Source organism: Sciurus vulgaris (assembly GCF_902686455.1).
Source record: "Sciurus vulgaris genome assembly, chromosome: 2".
NCBI classification, from domain to species: Eukaryota; Metazoa; Chordata; class Mammalia; order Rodentia; family Sciuridae; genus Sciurus; species Sciurus vulgaris.
Genome location: NC_136462.1, coordinates 27,239,936 through 27,256,999, shown reverse-complemented (window position 1 = coordinate 27,256,999; position 17,064 = coordinate 27,239,936). Strand labels below are relative to the sequence as shown.

Here is a 17,064-nt window from a genome sequence, read left to right as displayed (position 1 = left end):
GCTGCACCTGAGCCCCAAGGCGCTCAGTGCCCAGGCGCCCTGTCACTAAATCCAGTGGCCTTTCCTGTCTTGCCCACGTCAGAAATGCCAGGCCCTGCAGGCGCCTTCCTCCTCTGGGTGCTTCTGTGACATCATGCCATGGGGGCTTCCTCCCCCGGGTTCCTTTGCAGGCTCCTCCTCCACACCCCGAGACCCCTGGCTGATCCCAGACCTCCTCTCCTCTCCCCTCCCGAGCAATGGCCCTCGCTCCAGCCTCCTTGGCCATCGCCACACTGAGGCCTCTCAATTCTGTCTCCAGCAAGTCCTGTCTCCCCGGGGCCTTGGAAGTGGCTCCGCCTGGATACTGTAAAGGCGTTTGGAACTCAGTATGCCCCAGACATTCCCCAAGGTGCCTCCACCCGGGGTCCTTGAGACCCTCCCCTCTGTCCTCCTCTCTCACTGTTGCCCAGACCCCTGCACATGGCCCGCTGGCCACCCTGCTCTGTTGCATCTACCTTCCAGCTGTTTCCCTCCATCCCTCCACCGGCCCCACCCAGACCTCCGCTGGTCTCGTTGGGTGGCCAGAGCAGCTCAATGATCCCGGTAGGTCCCTGCATCCCCTACTCCATCCAGAGACATCCCCACAAACGGGGACACAGATTGTGACCCTTCAATGTCTTCCCGATGCTCTCGCAGTAAACTGCAGGCGCCTAGTCCTGGCCTGGTGGTCGGGTCCTTTCCCTGCTGCCCAGCCTGTCTCTCCTCTCAACTGCCCACCCCCAGCCACCTTGGTCACCTTGTAGACCCATGGGAGAGCCGCCTCCTTCTGCGCTCTTCTCTCCCCTTCCCCAGTGGCCCTTCTCGGTCACCCCATCCTTTGTTTAGAGTTCAGCCCAGGCAGCAAATCCCCAGGGAGCCCTGACCACCCACCTGGGTCCAGACCTTTGGTTAAATACACATAGAAAATGCAAACTTCCTTGAACTTTGGTCACCCTGTCTAGCATGACGGGCATCTGTGCAGTAGTCCGATGTCTGACCCCCGCGGTGAGAGCAGGTGCGGGCTGGGCTTTGCTCACCCCCATGCCCTGAATCCACTCCCGCCAGAAGCATGACTCACCTCAGATACGGGGTTGTTGCCCATGCCAAGCAGCACGGCAGAACCCCGTTCCTGCCCTCACGCCCCTCCAAGAGACCAGGCCCTCTCCTTGCCAGGATCCGCCCCATTCAACGTGTGAAGCCTCAGATGAGTTATTTCATTTCCTGGAGGCCTCAAGGTCAAGTGAGGACATTAACACCTGCCTTCCAAGGTGGGCCTCAGGTTCACCTTTAGGCCCACCACAGTGGCTTGCTTTTTTCTTATCACAGTGACCAAAAGATTATTTTATTTTAAAACAACTCTAAGAAGATAAATCATGTTGGCAGGGTAGAAATCAATTAGACCAGGCGAGAGAGTGGAGCTGCCGAGCTTTCTGAGTGGGGGAAGGCACGTGTGTGCACATGTGTATGTGTGCATGTGTGTGTGCGCGCTGAACATACTGGAGAGACAGGTGTGCCCACCCAGACTCCCGCTCTCTCGTGCCTCCTCATGGGCACATCGGGCCCTCTTCTGTGCACACCCTCTGCCTTTTCATGGGTGATCTGTCCTGTGTGTATTATGGTTCCCGTGCCTGCTGGTGTGTTGGATGCACCTGGGCACCTGCTGTGGAGGGCGTGGAACGCCCTTTCCTTCCCCTGGAAGGTGTGTTCTCAACTGCGTGTGTGGCGAGGCGCAGTCCTGTCCCCCCAGGGCAGGCAGTGGACAGGACTCTCCTGGGGGAGGGGTGCCTGGATCTCTCAGCCCACATCTCACCTAGCAGTCACCCTGGGGACATTCGCCATCACTGCTGCTGCTGCTGTGCCCGCTTCGTTATTCTGACTCACACCAGGGTGTCTGTCCTTATCCAGGCTCCCCAGAACATGGCTGGGGAAATGGTGTCCCTGCAGTGGACCCCTCCTGATTGGCCAGTCAACCTGACACAGGGAAAGGACTTGGAGTTGCCTTATGTGAAGGAGCAAAGAACTTTCTTCTGTTTCTATTTCTTTTGTCTGCCCTTAATGCTTCCTCTTGGGAAAATCCCCTTCTCTAGCCTCCGGAAGACTGTCAATCAAGTGGGCCTGCCTGGTCCCTGAATGGGCCCATGAGGGGCTGTAGCCTTATCTGAAGTTTGGCTGAGCCCCTGGGATCCCGAAGGAAGCAGGCACCCTGGAGGGCCTTTTCCAGAAGGAAGCAAGGAAGGACAGACGGAAAGCTGCAGACAACTCCTAAGGGGCCCTTCTCCCCTCAGTCCCAGGCCCTCCATTCAAGCCCCACTCCCTGTGTCGGGTGACAGGGGTGTCCACTTGCTTCTGGGGAGGCATTCCCCCAGCAGTCACCGCTGATTCCACGGCGTGCCTCAGACTCTTTCCCTGGAGGGAGGCCCGGCTGGACACAGCTGCAGCTGCCTGGGGACTAGGCGGACTGGCAGGGGCCTGGCTGTCTCACTGTTTCTCTCCTCTCCCCCCAGGGCTTCTGCTCCTGGTTCTTCAACAGCCTAACCATGAAGTAAGTGCCTGCGCTCGTGCTTGTGACAGCCTTGCCTGGAGGAGGGAGGATGGAGCTGTGGAATCTCTCCTGTCGATTAGCAGCTCCCAGCGGGTGGGAAGCCTGACCCCAGCCCCCCAGCTCCTGCCTTACCCGATGCAGGCAGAGGCCACTTTCCCAGGTTACACTGATGAATGGGGCTGGACGCATACGCACTGCCCTTGTCACCTCTGCCACAGGCCTCAGGAAAGAAGTCGTCATTCCCAGGCGTATAAAAGTTATGCCGGGAACCCCTGGCAGGAGAACAAGCCCTCTCTGCACTGCACAATGTTCGCCTGCCTTCTGTGCACACCTTGCCTCATTCTGGTCAAGAGGCAGCAAACACATGGAGAGCAGGGCGGACAGACTCCCTCTCTGCCCTTGAGACATCTGTTTCCTCGATTCCCCGGCACCAGCCAGGCACATCACCTGAGCGGTCACTGACCAGAGCTCTTTTCCCTAGGAACCTGGACGTGCATGCACACACGAGCACGTGCACTCACACTCAGGCGGGCATGCGTACCACCCACATGCCCATGTGCACACGGCTCCACCCACGTGTGCTCAGAGCCCTGCAGGATCCTGGCTCTACAAATCACCCATCTGTCCTGCCCCACCTGTCCTCTTCCAGGGTACTTCCTTGCCTGGTGACCTCTGCTTTAGGGCACTGGTTCTGGTGGCCACAGGCACTGGACGCCTGAGCCGGCCTGTTATTTTGCTTCTCTGCAGAGGCTGGCGTGGTGGCTTCCTGCATGTGCCTCCATGCCCACCAGGCCGGTTAGCCCCTCACCAGCTTTGCTGGGCTTTGCTTTTCACAAGACACTAGTCCCAGAGCCACCAGGGCACCTCTGAAAGGCCTGGGGCCTTCAGGGGGCACAGGGAATCCCAACTGGGCCTAGGACCAGTGGCCTCTGGTGTTTGACCCGCAGCTCTGAGCTGGGCCTCCCCATGGCTTGGCCTCCAGCATTCTTCCCTCATCCATCATAGTCCCAAGGAAGCAATACCACTCCTTTGTGAGGGAGTCAAAAGTCAGCACCTCTGCTTATGCCACATGTGGGTGAGTAGAGGGGAGACTTTTATACTGGCTCCTCTCTCTCTCTTTGTGGTTTTGCTTGGTTAATTTTTAAAATGTGCACAAGCCAACTTAAGTACATTTTCATTAAGAGGAACATGAAAGTCCACCTCCAGTCTTCCACAGAAGTAACCCTGTTAAGAGTTTCATTTTACTTTTTACCTGCATTTACTATTGTTTATTTTTAAAATAATTGATAATATGTATTAGTCCATTTTTAGTTGCTGTAATGAAATGCTTAAGGCTTGATGATTTTGTAAAGAAAAGAGGGCTATTTTGCTTACTGGTCTGGAGGTCCCAGGGCATGGTGCCAGCATCAGCTTGGCTCTGGTGAGGACCTTGTGGCAAAGGGCACCTGCAGAAACAAGATCCCACCATACCTGCTGCACGGAAGAAAGCCAGAGAGCAAGTCAGGAGGCAGGTTTAGTCCCTTTTTCATTCTCTTTTTTAGTTCCTTTATCCTTCCTTTCTTTTTCTTTTTAAATTTTATTATTTATGTATTTATTTAGTGGTGCTGAGAAGCCAACTCAGGGCCTCCTGTATGCTAATCATGTGCTCTACCACTGAGCCACACCCCCTGCCTTAAACTCAGGGACAGGGCTGGTGGGTACCAGGGATTGAGCCCAGGGCCACTCAACTACTAAGCCACATCCGCAGCCCTATTTTATATTTTATTTACAGACAGGGTCTCACTGAGTTGCTTAGCAGCTCGCTTTTGCTGAGACTGCTTTGAAGTCCAGATCCTCCAGCCTCAGCCTCCTGAGCCGCTGGGATTATAGGCATGGAACACCATGCCTAGCTAAGTTCAGGCTTTTACAAGGACTCATTCTTGGAAGAACTAATTTCAGGGTCCCCCAGATGACCTAAGGGACCTCCCATTAGGTACCACCACTTAAAGTTCCCACCACCCACCAACATTGCCGCAATGGAGATCAAGCATCTGACACATGAGCCTGTAGGGGACAGATCTCATCCAAACCACAGCTCGTTCCCCTCAAGGCCTGCTAGGTTGCTGAGCTTAGCGAATTCATGAATGATAGGCCGGGCATGATGGCAAATTGGCCAATCCCCTGCGTGGGTTAGAGAGAAGGAAAACTGGGGCGAATGCGTCCACCTTGCTGACCACATCCTCAGGTGTGGGAGAGAAGGAGCCCTGGATTGGCTTGGGGCTGACTTTCTGGATTTTCCCCACCGCCCACTGACGTGTCAGTGTGTGCTCACAATGCGAGAAGGTGTCCGTGTGTTGGGGACGTGGGACACACAGAGAACATAATAGAACACCTCGTGGTAGGTTCTCTGTGCCTCTGCGGTGCGCATGAGTATAGAATAAAAGGCTCAGGCCCCTGGCTGTCGCACGTCTGCAGGTCTGCAGGCCAGTGCGTCCAGCTGTGCATGTGCCCTCCCCCACTCCCACCCACCACAAGCTTCCACCAGAGGGGTCCCCCCACAGGGAGCACCTCTGTCCCATCGTGGAGGGAGGCAGGAAGCAGGGCATGGCACCCACCTCCTGTACCCGTGACAGTTAAAGAGTTCCGGGCACAGACCCTGTGCAGTCTGCCTGGAGAAAGGAAGGTTAACAGGACTCCTCCATAGTGGAGAGGTTGTCATTTGCTGTGCAAAGGGCATTTGGGAAAAAGAGGTTGAAACCTAACTGTGGGGCTCAGAAAGTGTAGCTTTGTGCTGGGTCTTGAATTTTGACCAGAGTGAGCAGAGGGCACATCAGAACTGAAGGACTCTGCCAGGCACAGTGGCACAGGCCTGTAACCCCAGCAGTTCAGGAGGCTAAGGCAGGAGAATCGCAGGTTTGAGGCCAGCATCAGCAACTTAGCAAGGCTGTAAGCAATCTAGTGAGACCATGTCTCAAAATAAAAAAATAAAAAGGGGTGGGGATGTGGCTCAGTGGTTAAGTACCCTTGGGCTCAACCCCTGGTACAAAAACAAGATGAGCAGGGAGTGTCTGCAAGTGGTAAATCTCTTGGTGGGCTACAGGAAGAGACAGGGAGAGGATTGCACCAGAAGGATCAGCTGGGATTGTGACTGATGTGCCAAGAAGCTTTGACTTTTGTCTAGTTGCAGTCGAGACCCAGTTACTGTTTTTGAGCAGGAAACCCAGAATGAGATCTGTAGGCAGGAGTAAATTATAGTGGTATGAGAGTAAATTACTGTTGAAAAAGCCCAGAGTCAAGGTGAGCAGCTAAGGAGGCTAGTCCAGTGGTCCAGGAAGGATGTGAAGGTGACCCAGACTGGGGCAGTGACCAGTGAAACAGTGGGGGAGGGGACTGGTGGGAAGGAGATGGTGTGGTCACAGGTGACTGGTGGAGAGAGAGGGAGAGAAACTGAGGTCTGATTCTGGTCAGTAACGCCATGATGCTGGAAGGAAATAGTTAGTGACGAGATGCTGCAGAGCAAGCCTGTGAATGGACCAAAGAGCAGGGCAAAGGCTCAGAGCAGGGGACTCAGACCTGGAAGACAGATGCTGCAGCTGAGGTGGTGGGAACAAATGGGTTGCTCAAGGAGGTGAGGTCAGCAAAGGCCAAGGGCGAGCCTGGGTGAGACAGGAGAAGGAAGGGCCTCCTGACGACTTGGGATCACTGGAGCCCAGCGAGGATGAGGCTCAGGCAGGTGTGTCTGGCAGCCTCCAGTGCTATGGAGCCTGAGTGGGATTGGGAAACCCAGTGAGGACATTGGCCTTGTGGACTGGGTCTCTGTTGGGAGGGCACTTGGGGACATCTCCAAGAAGAAGAGACAGAGAACAAAGCTCACCTTGTTCAAAAGGTGGGTGAGGAGGGAATCAAGATCCTGGAGGGAGCTAGAGGGGAAGCAGAGCGGGGAGTGGATGTTGGAGGAGTTGTTTGGTTTATTTTCAGAGGAACTAGTGTGCCCCTGAACCTGGGTGTAGTTAAAGGGGCAGATGTGTGCACAGGCATGGAGAGAGAGGGATGGCAGGGATGAAGAAGGGCCATGGAGACAGCAAGTCTCCAGAGAGGAGGGAAAGGAAGAGATTGGAGCGAGACAGAGTTAGCAAGGGCAAGAAGCCTGGTGGGTGGCACTTTAGAGAATGGTGGGAAGAGGGAAAGGGCCCAGTGGGGAGGGAGGGACTTCCTGGCCCAGGGAAGGAGTTTTTTGATCTCTGTGGGTCCAGCCCTCTGCTGTCCACCTGGAGGCTCTCTAAGACCTCCCACTCCTCAGAATTTTCTGTCAAAAGACCAAATCTTGCATCCCAGGCCGCAGCAAGACCCCTGCTGTTCTCCCCGCCCAGCCTTCCCGTGGTCCTCAACCACCCCATTCCTGGGGTTTAATTCTCAAGTCCAGCAGAAGGAAGTGTTTTAGCTGCTCACAAATAAATAAAATAAAATAAAGCTAGGAGCGCTAAGTAACTCCCTAGCTTCACACAACCTCCATGTCTGACAGAGAGGCCAGGGTGGGGATCCAGGGTGCATCCACCCATGGAGCGGGGCAGCCAGATGGTGCTGGGCATGAACCAGTGCTCTGTAATGGAGTCCCTGTTGCCTTATGCAATACACACGGGAAAGGCTTATGATTAAATTCCAAGTCAAAGAGCAGTACATCAAATGCTATAACTACAAGCAGTCTGTCTCGGGTTGCTGCGGACACAATACCACAGTTAGAAGGGAAAGAGATTCACTTTTGCCTCCGGTTCTGGTCCAAGTTCAAAGGGCAAAGGAGCACATCTGGTGATGTCCTTCTTGCTGGGAAGAATCCCAAGGCCACGCAGGGCATCATGTGCCAAGAGACAGGGAGCATGTGCGTGCGTGCATGTGTGTGTGTGTGCGCGCGTGTGTGCACACTGTGGTCTCTTTTCTTATAAAGCCACCGGGGTTCAACCGTGGGGCTCCGCCTGATGATGTATTTAATATTTATCACGTCTACCTGCCATACAGGACTCAGCTGCCATCCTCTTACCACCTCACAACGGGGAAGAGTTTGGGAGGGGACAAACCACATTCAAACCATTGCAGTCACCAAGTAAAACTAGCACAACAGGAAACTGAAGGAATTTAACCAAAATCCTTAATAGTCATTGCTTTGGATTTGTTGAGATAGTAGGCAAATTATTTTCTTAATATTTTCCAAAGTTACCATAAGCACATGTTGCTTTTACATTTTTTAGTTGAAGCATAACACACACACACACACATGTACACACACACACAAGTGCACAAACATTAAATATGCAGCTCGCTTATCACAATGCAAAACCTATGCCACCATTACTGCCCTGATCCAGAATTAGAACACCCAGAAGCCCCCCTCCTGCTCCTTCCCAACCCCCCATCTCCTCCCTTCTCTCTAAAGGTGGCTGGTATTCTGACTTCTAACTTTATAGTTCAGGGTTACCTATTTTTGAACCTAGTACATTGATTCATACAGTAGGTGTTATAGTGTCTTTCAACATTGTATTTGTGAGGTTCAGCTATGGGCAGTTCATTTTTAACAGTCTATAGTATGGCATTGTGTGTGTGTGTGTGGGTGTGGGTGTGTGTATGAACAATTCTTGTGTTCATTTTGTCTTTGAGAGACACCGAAGATGTTTCCAGTTGGAGATGTCACACATGCAATACATCTATGATAGTCTTACACATCTCTTGAGCACATGTCACATATTTCTGTTGGGTCTAAACCTAGGAGTGGAGTCGTGAGCTCACAGGTTGTGCATGTATTTGGTTTCCGTAGCTGAGGCCCACTGTTCTGGGAGTGGCTGGACCACACGAGTAGAGGGTACTCCCAGTGTCCCACACCCTCATTAACGCCAGGCATTGCTTAACTTTCTTGCTTTGGCCAGCCTGGCAGTGTGGAGTGTTATCTCATTGTGGCATTCATTTTAACTTAAGAAATTAAAATAAACCACTTTTTTAATAGGGTGCATCTCCCTGTATCAGTGTCTCTAATGCTGGGTCGGGGTCTCACCAGAGCAAACGCTCAAGGTGTTAGAGAAGTGGTGGAAGGATAACGAGCTTGGACTCAGGAGCACTTCAGAGTCTTCAGTGTGCACCTGCGGCCTGGCCTCTCTCTGTGAAACCTAGTGGCATGCGCTTAGGAACACCAGACACCTTGAGAAGGGCAGTGTTTCCAAAGGGGGAAAAAAAGAGGTCGGGAGTATCGCTCAGTGGTAGAGCCTGCCTCACATGCAAAGGCCCTGGGTTTGATCCCTAGCGTGGGAAAAAGAGAGGGAGAGAGAGGGAGAGACGGAGAAAAAGGAGGCAAGGAAAACAAAAACTCAGGGGAGTGGGACGGCCACCTTCCCTGCCTTCCTCTGGTCGCTCACATAGCTGTGGCTCCTAAGGAGTGTCCTCGTCTGTGTCTCTTCCAGGAACCAGGATCTGATTAGCAAGTGTGGGGACGACGCTCGCATCTACATCATGTTCCAGTACCACCTCATTGTCTTCGTGCTCATCCTCTGCCTCCCCTCCTTGGGTGTCATTCTGCCCATCAACTACACGGGAACTGTCCTGGGTAGGTGGGGCTCAGCGGGCCCTGGGGCCTGGGCCACTGGACCCAAGAGGCAGCCTGGCAATCGGGACTGAGACTGAGCCTGGGGAGGACAAAAAACCAGCTAGTGTCCAACAGCACCCAAAATGCCCAGGTGGCAACCAGCTGTCCCGCAATGCCTTGGGTTTCTACCTGTTTCTTGGCCAGATGTGGACCTTGGTTCTGTGCAGCACATAGGAAGGTCCATGCCACCAAATCCTACCATGAGCATGAATAACTCAACTCCTGTCTTCCAGGTTCTCCAGATTCTAAGAACTGCTGTGTGGGCAATGAGAGTAGAAGGCAGGATTTTTAGACACATTTTGCCAAACTTGGGAGGTGTCTGAACCGGCAACCCAATATGTTTAGCCAGAAGGATTTACTGTGTTCAAAGGAGGCAGCACCCCCTTTTCTTTGGGTTTCTTGTGATTGTTGCCCATGTTGCTAATCTCATCATTTACTCATGGCTGGACAGCCGGTTCCTTTGACAAGCATTTACTTGGTGCCTTTAGATACCCTGCAAATATTTGATCTTGATTTATGGAAAAGAGTCCCAGTCAGCACTCTCTGGGAGGAGGATGTTTGTGTTGGAAGCTGGGAACAAGTACTAGGCACTCAGTAGGAAAGTGGAATGTAGGCAAGCATCTCTAACCCCTGGACATTCATCCAGGAACCTTGAATTCTGGCACCCTGCCTCCAGCAATTAAGGAGCTGGGCTGGAGGTCAGCAGCTTTCTTCTCTTTCAGACTGGAATAGCCACTTTGCACGGACCACCATTGTCAATGTCTCCACAGAGTAGGTACCTGATCTTCTTATCTCCCGTTCTCCTGGCTGGGCACTGGAGGGGAGGGAAGGGTCTGTGTGTCAGTCCACAACAGGGACACCATTGTGCTGGCAGGAGAGGCTTGGTTCCCTGGAATCCAGATCCCAAATGGGATGCAGAAGTTGCCATCTCTTGGTGGGACGGGGCTCTTGGTGCCTCAGTGTCTCTGTCTGTCCCAAGCAGAACTGTCCAAACTGGCCACTCATGAGAGCTGGAGAAAAGGGTTCTGTTTCCTTTAGTATGTCTGGCTCCCAAGAGGCAGATGCCCTCTCGGTTTCAGATGTGGTCTCCCTGACCACTCAGGGTTCAAGTCCACCCTCATCTGACCAAGCGCGTCATGAACCTACCAGTCTCCCGCTGCAGTCCATGGAGGGACTCAGATATCATGTGATGGTTGACACCTGCCTCTGCCATCACTGACCCTGGATCTGAGGCTGCAGCCCTCTGTCTCTGAGCTTCAGTCCTCCATGACAAGTGGAGAGGGGTTGACCACCCACCTCACAGTTTAGGAACTGGTGGGTTTCAACGCCTACCAACCTGACTGGTGGCCAGATCAACCCGTACTGAGCCAAATGTGGCCCTGCTGGTCTTTGCTGAGGCCCACTAGGTGTCTTGGCCTGCCCTTCTGCCCCAGAACTGCTGTATGCCATGGGGCAGGCTGGCTCAGCCCAAACTGGGATCAGCAGGGTGGAGCATGGCTTCCTCCCGCCTTCTGTCTCAGCAGCCCCTCCCTAAGTGCTGCCAACTGGAACAGAGCCACCCGCTTCTTCCCCGGGCCAGTCACTCTGAGGTGCCTAACCTTCCCAGTAAGAAGTGCATCTTCATAAAACACCAAGAGCCTTCAGTATATGAAGGCTGGACTTCTGGCTGAGAGCCGGAATGTGCCCTTAACCCTCTGCACACACTGAGCGGCCAGGCCTCTGGCTGAGCAGGGAGAGGCATTGACAGGCCAGGTGCTGGGGCAGGGAGAGATGTCTGGAAGCAAGACAGCCTTTCTCTCCTTGAGCCACTCCACAGAGGTGGACCCTGTGTCTCACAGTAAGTCTGGTCAGATGCCATGGGACAGCGTCCTGCGAGCCACAGGCAGGAGTGGCCACTTGGCCTGAGTGCCATCAGTCCTCCCGCCACAAGGGAGGTGAGAAAGTCCGCCTGGCCCTTCTCCCCCTGCTCCCACATGTGGCCCCAGGTCCCTTCTCACTTGGCCTGCCAGGCAGCCGGAAGGGGAAGTGTTATGGGCTCACATCAGCAGCTCTGGTTCCCCTCAAACACTGCCACAGCTTCCAGTGACCTTGGGAAGGTCACCCACCACTCTCCACATTGTTTCCCTATGGATAAAGTGAAGCTAATCACTGAACCATACTGCCAGGCTCTGGAGTCTCTTGAGAAAATGCACATACAAAACTCAGTCCCGACTGGATCTGACAAGTGCTTACTGCTGGAGCCAGGCCCCTGGCCACCACTGCCACCCCCTTCAGGGTGCCCGAGAATTGGGACTCCATGAAGGTGGTGGGAGGGGGTCTGGGAACACTCGTGGTGGTTGGGATCTGGGGACGCTGGTGAGGGGATCTGGGGACACTATGGTGGGAGGGGGTCTGAGAGCAGCATGGTGGTGGTGGTAGATCCAGGGACATTGTGGTTGGGGACACTACGATGTTGGTCTGGGAACACTGTGGTGTGGGGGGGTGTGGAGATACTCTGGTGAGGATTATCTGGGGACATTATGGGGGAGTCTGGGGACAGTGTGGTGGTAAGATCTGGGGACACTGTAGGGGGGTGTCTGGGGATGCTTTCCAGGGATATTCCAGGGATATGGTGTGGGAGGATGGGGGGGACACTGGTGGTGTCTGGGGACCCTGGGGGGCTCTGGGGAGCCCATAGCACAGCTCCCACCGCCCCTTCTTCTCTGGCAGGAGTAGGCTCCTGTGGCTGCACAGCCTCTTCGCATTCATATACTTCCTCACCAACTTCCTCTTCATGACTCATCACTGCCTGGGGTTTGTGCCCAGGAAGAACCAAAAGGTGAGCAGGTGACGAGCCCCCTCCCCACGGGCCCCTCACTGCCAGTCTGGGAGAGGCCCCGCTGGCCACCCAGTGGGAGCCGATCCTGAGCAGACACGCCCCTCCTCCTAGCCTGCTCCCCAGCCCGCACGCCCCTCTCGCCCGCACAGCCCACTGGTTGCTGAGCCACGAAAACTCTTCACACTGGCTGCTAAGCAGCTTCTGCCCAGCTCCTCCCACCCTGGCCCTTCTGCCACCTGGCACCTCTCCAAGGCCCCAGGACCTCCCATCCACAAACTAAAGGGTAACAAACACTGCAACTCACAGGAGCCTCCATTCGAGGTGGTCAGTGTCCCCTGCTGTGCATTGCCACTGGGCCCAGGCCTTTCCTTCTCCTCTCTGAGGTCACGGACCCCTGGTCTGGCCCCTGGAGATCCCCACTCTCAGTTTGGCAGACACCCTACCTTCCAAGCAGACCCGGGACCATGACTTGAGTAACATCCATCTATCCGGGAAGTGATCTCCGGAAAGGCCAGTGGGGAGTGGGGGCGGGAGAGAAGTCAGCCAACAGGAGCCAGGATCGGGGAGCGGCTTGACAGTGTGGGTGCTGGAGTGACACCCCTCTGGAGAACTCCAGGAGCTGCTGGAGAGCACGCATCCTAGAGTTTTCCCAGCCTGGAAGTGAGCCGTTTGGAGTATCTGCCCCACCCCCACTGCCACCCCACAACTCCCTGTCCACTGTTCGAGGGCTGCATTTGAGGACTTGAACTCTTTCTTCACTTCTTGACCTATGCATGATCCCAAGGCCAGGAGAGAGTGCTCAGGAGGACACACCAATGGCCATGGGTGGGTGCCAGCAGTGCCGCCTGCCGGGACCAATGCCTGGCTCCAGCGTAGGGGTCTTCAGGTTGACCATGCTCTGCGGGGAAGGGAAGCCAGGAGGACGAACACCTTGCCTCCACCCTTAGCTTTTCAAGGGCTCAGCGGAGTGCAAGCCACTCTACTGAGGCCATCCACCCTAAAGGACTGATTTGTCTTAACTCACCCCAGATTGCAAATCCATACACCCTGAAAACTTACCCACGTGTTTCTGCCTGCCAGGCATGGAAGCTTGGCCAACCGTGACCAGTCTGGACTCAGCCAATTCAGCTTTTCTTATTGTCACCAGATACCTCTGCCAAGACTCCCATCTCTCAGTTAACCAGACTGTCATCTTGAAGATGTTGGCTCAAGGAAGCCATTTCCCACCCAGAGAATAAAATAGGAAGTTCCCAATCTCTTTCCAGTCTTGCTATGCTTGCTTTTCGTTACTATCACCTGAGAGAATGAACTTAAAAAAAAAGCTCACAGTTTAGCTCACAGTTTAATTTAGCTCCCAGTTTCAGAAGTTCCAGTCCATGGTCAGTAGGTCCCTTTGTCTCTGGACCTGGGTCGAAGCCGCGTAACGTGGTGGGAGTGTGTAGCAGAGGAGGCTGTTCACCATGTGTTAGCTGGGAAGCAAAAAGAAGGGCCTGGAGTCCCAGTGTCCCCTTCAAGGGCACACCTCCAGTGACTCAGGACCTCCCACTCATCCCCTGTTCTTGAGGCGTTCCGCCACCTCCCAACAGCACCAAGCCTTTGACACATGTGGGACACTCTTATCCAAACCCCAGCACTCGCCCGCATCCCAGCTCCCCGGCCCATCCAGTTTTAGGGGTTTCCCTGGTGATGTGAGCCTTTCTGCTGGAGACAGCTAGGGTACGGGGAGGTCAGGATGCGTGGGAGCTGCATGTGCAGCTCCTTCAGGTCGCAGAGCTCTGGCTCCGCGGGTCTCCAGCTTTCCCCCCCTCCACCTCAACTGTCGGTGGCAGGGGCCTGACAGCGGTGGCACAGAGAACAAGAGAGGCACAGTTTGCTGACCTCAGGGCTGTGGGCTGAGCTGGGACACCAAGGCAGAGAAACTGGCCCTTGCTTACTGAGTGAGGAGGCCCTTGGCATCAGGCCGCCTGGTGTGAGCTGAAGGCCTGGGCTCTGGGCTACCCAGAAATCAGCCATCTGGAGCTCCTGTGCAAGCAGTCTTCTCTGTCCGTTTGCCCTCCCACCTAGGTCACAAGGACACTAATGATCACCTATGTGCCAACGGACATACAAGACCCAGAGATGGTCATCAAGCATTTCCAGTAAGTGGGGTGCATCGCCTCTCCCTGTACCCCTGCCTGGGTCCTCGAGCGGTTATGAGTTAGCACAGGATTCTGGTGGCCCTCCCTGAACTCAGCTCAGGATCAGCTCTTCAGAATAGAGAGGAGCTCCAGGGCTGGAGCTGGGTTCCGAAGCCAGGAATTTCCTGCATGGCTGGGTAAGAGGTGGGAGATGTTGATTTTCCTTTTTCTTGTGGCTCCAGCTACTGAGCCCAGGGAGACCCTGCACCACAGGTATCTGGGACTCAGCATCTTGAGACCTCTTTGATAAATTCAAGTTCCTGGCCCCAGGAACACTATCCACTGAATCCATATGATCTTTCAGAGCAGCTCTTTCCTGGTCTTCAGTGGTTGAGGCCCTGCCCCAAGCCATGTTCTGAGCCATGTAAGAAGGATGTGGTAACCCCTCAGCTTACCCTGAAGGTAGCTGGGCCTTAGGAGCAGGGATGGATTTCCTATAGCAAAAGGTGGGAATGCCAGGCAGTTGAGCTGTCCAGACTCGTGGGCTGCCATGTTGGGCAGGGTGAGGGGGCCTATCCTAGCCCACCAGGCTGACTCAGCTTCTGTGTTTGTGGCTGCAGTGAGGCCTATCCAGGGTGCGTGGTGACCAGAGTCCACTTCTGCTATGATGTCAGGACGCTGATTGACTTGGATGACCAGAGGTGAGGCTGTGGCAGTGCCTGTCGGGATCTGGGTTGGGGGTGCAAGGGAGGATGGGCCTCCACTGACCAGAAGCTCCTTCCCTGGTGCCCACCTCTGACAGGCGCCATGCCATGCGGGGCCGGCTGTACTACACAGCCAAGGCCAAGAAGACTGGCAAGGTGATGATCAGGATCCACCCCTGCTCCCGCCTATGCTTCTGCAAGTGCTGCACCTGCTTCAAGGAGGTAACTGGCAGGGGTGTCACATGGCAGGGAGGGGCTGGGGCCCTGGGGCTCCAGGCTTGCCCCTTGCCCATATCCTTGGACCCCAGTTCCCATTTGGATCTGCCCCAGGGTTCTGGGGCTTCGGCTCGGGCACTTCCCTCCCTTTCCGCTGTGTCCTGGCTCCCTGTGGAGCATGTAAGGAGGCCAAGAGCTTTCTTGGGGCTGCCTCCAGGGCAACCTGGGGAGGCTTGCTCTTGTCTTCCTTTTGCTGCTGGACAGAAGGGCCAGGGAGAACGCCAAAGGCTGCAGTACAGTGCCAGGCCTCAGGCTTCCAAAGAGATAGAGCAAGGAGCAGGTGAAGATACCTGGTCCCACCTTGTCCCCCAGTCACTGTGACTAGAAGGGATCTTGGGACTTGGACTCCGTTTCAGGGCAGAACTGGACTCCAACCAGACCAGAAAGAAAGCAGCGTCCCCATCACCCCTCTGACAAGCTACACATTGTGCTGTCTCTGGGGTCCAAGTCTGCAACACCCTCTACCCCGGCTATACCCGCCCTGTCCCTGGGTCTAAGGCAGGGAGTGCATGGCAGAGCCAGCCTCTGCTTGCTCTAGAGGTGGCTTCAAGACTCACCACCCCTGGGCTCCTGTACAGAAGGAGGCCTTCCTGGGATTCTGGCCTCCCCAGCTCTGAGGGCTGCCTCTCGCCCCAGGTAGATGCAGAGCAGTATTACAGCGAGCTGGAGGAGCAGCTGACGGATGAGTTCAACGCTGAGCTCAACCGTGTCCGGCTGAAGCGTCTGGACCTGATCTTTGTCACCTTCCAGGACTGGAGGATGGCAAGGAGGTAAGTGCAGCACTGTAGCCTCAGCCCCACCCAGGCCTGAGGATGCACTGCTGCTTCTCCAAGGCTAGCCCTCTCACCGCGTTCCAGCCTAGGGGAGGAGGAGAGAGAGCCACCCCACTGCTTCCATATTCTGATCTCACTGCCCTGCTCCTTGCAGGAGCCGCCATCTTGCTTTCCAGAGCACGGCTGTTCCCATGTCCCCCAGCTGCCAGGGCTCTGCTTGTCTCCAGGGTTACCCAGGCACTGGGCTCCTTACTCCATGTGTCCCCATTTCAGTAGGAGGTAGTCACCATAGCCTTTGCCTCTTCCGGATCTTGCCAAGATTGAGAGCCATTTTACCCTCATCACAAACCCATGCCCCTCTCCCTCACCACACGAGTGGGGAGAGAAACCCCCCTTGCCCCATCTCCTCTCTGCCATAGGCATCCCCATATTCATGGTCCTACAGCCATCCCCCTCTTCTCTCCCAGCCTCTGGTAGTCCCCCTTCAGTTAGAAGTGAATTAAGTTCATTCTGGAATGTTCCAGAAGGATCCTCAGAGCTGGGCTAAATAGAAGGGAAGTTCAGAATCAGTCTCTGAAGGATTGTGAGGGTCCTCCTCTTCTGGTGGGAGCCCATAATCTAAGGCACTTCATCCTCACCCACCCCAGACCTACGAAAGAATAGTGGAACATCTTAGATTTTAGTCACAAATAATGGCACAGTTTTACAAATTGCTCTCACTCTGAAACTTCTTGTCTAATTTTGTCATTGATATCTGCCCTGTCCACCTCCCAGAGGGTTGACGAGGATGTTATGTTTATATATATACACACACATATATAAAATCTGTTCAACGTGCATGTTATATAAAGCAGTGTATCTATATAAGATAATACCATTCACTTCCTGAGACATTGCCATTTGGTAGAGAGGATCCGAGGCTTGATTACAATAGAATTCAAGTTCGAAGGTCCAAGATGAGGCTCTAGCGCCAGTACCTGCCCCTTTTCGGATCTATCTTGAGGCACCTCACTTTAGGAAGCTGTGAGATTGCAAGTCACCAGAGAGCACAGTGCCAGGCACACGGGAAGAACTCAGTAATCGGTAGTCGTTATCATTAATATAAAGCTGACTCTAAGAGCCTCCTATCAACCTCAGAGGAAGAACAGGTCTGTGTGTCGCTGCTGCTAAGGGGAAGGCAGGGTCTGAGAACTGTCCTCCCTCCCTTTCCTG

The 17,064-nt window shown here is 54.4% G+C and overlaps 1 protein-coding gene across 3 annotated transcripts in view; it reads left to right on the top strand.

Moving 5' to 3' along the window:
* TMEM63C (transmembrane protein 63C) overlaps positions 1-17,064 on the top strand; it is a 66,568-nt gene that overhangs the window by 32,564 nt on the left and 16,940 nt on the right. For all 3 annotated transcript variants that reach the window (XM_079126740.1, XM_079126739.1, XM_079126741.1), the window contains exons 7-14: positions 2,523-2,560; positions 8,983-9,125; positions 9,887-9,935; positions 11,874-11,982; positions 14,047-14,120; positions 14,720-14,800; positions 14,902-15,025; positions 15,716-15,849. In XM_079126740.1, the coding sequence (XP_078982866.1) occupies positions 2,523-2,560; positions 8,983-9,125; positions 9,887-9,935; positions 11,874-11,982; positions 14,047-14,120; positions 14,720-14,800; positions 14,902-15,025; positions 15,716-15,849 (752 nt within the window). The remainder of the gene's footprint in view (positions 1-2,522; positions 2,561-8,982; positions 9,126-9,886; positions 9,936-11,873; positions 11,983-14,046; positions 14,121-14,719; positions 14,801-14,901; positions 15,026-15,715; positions 15,850-17,064) is intronic.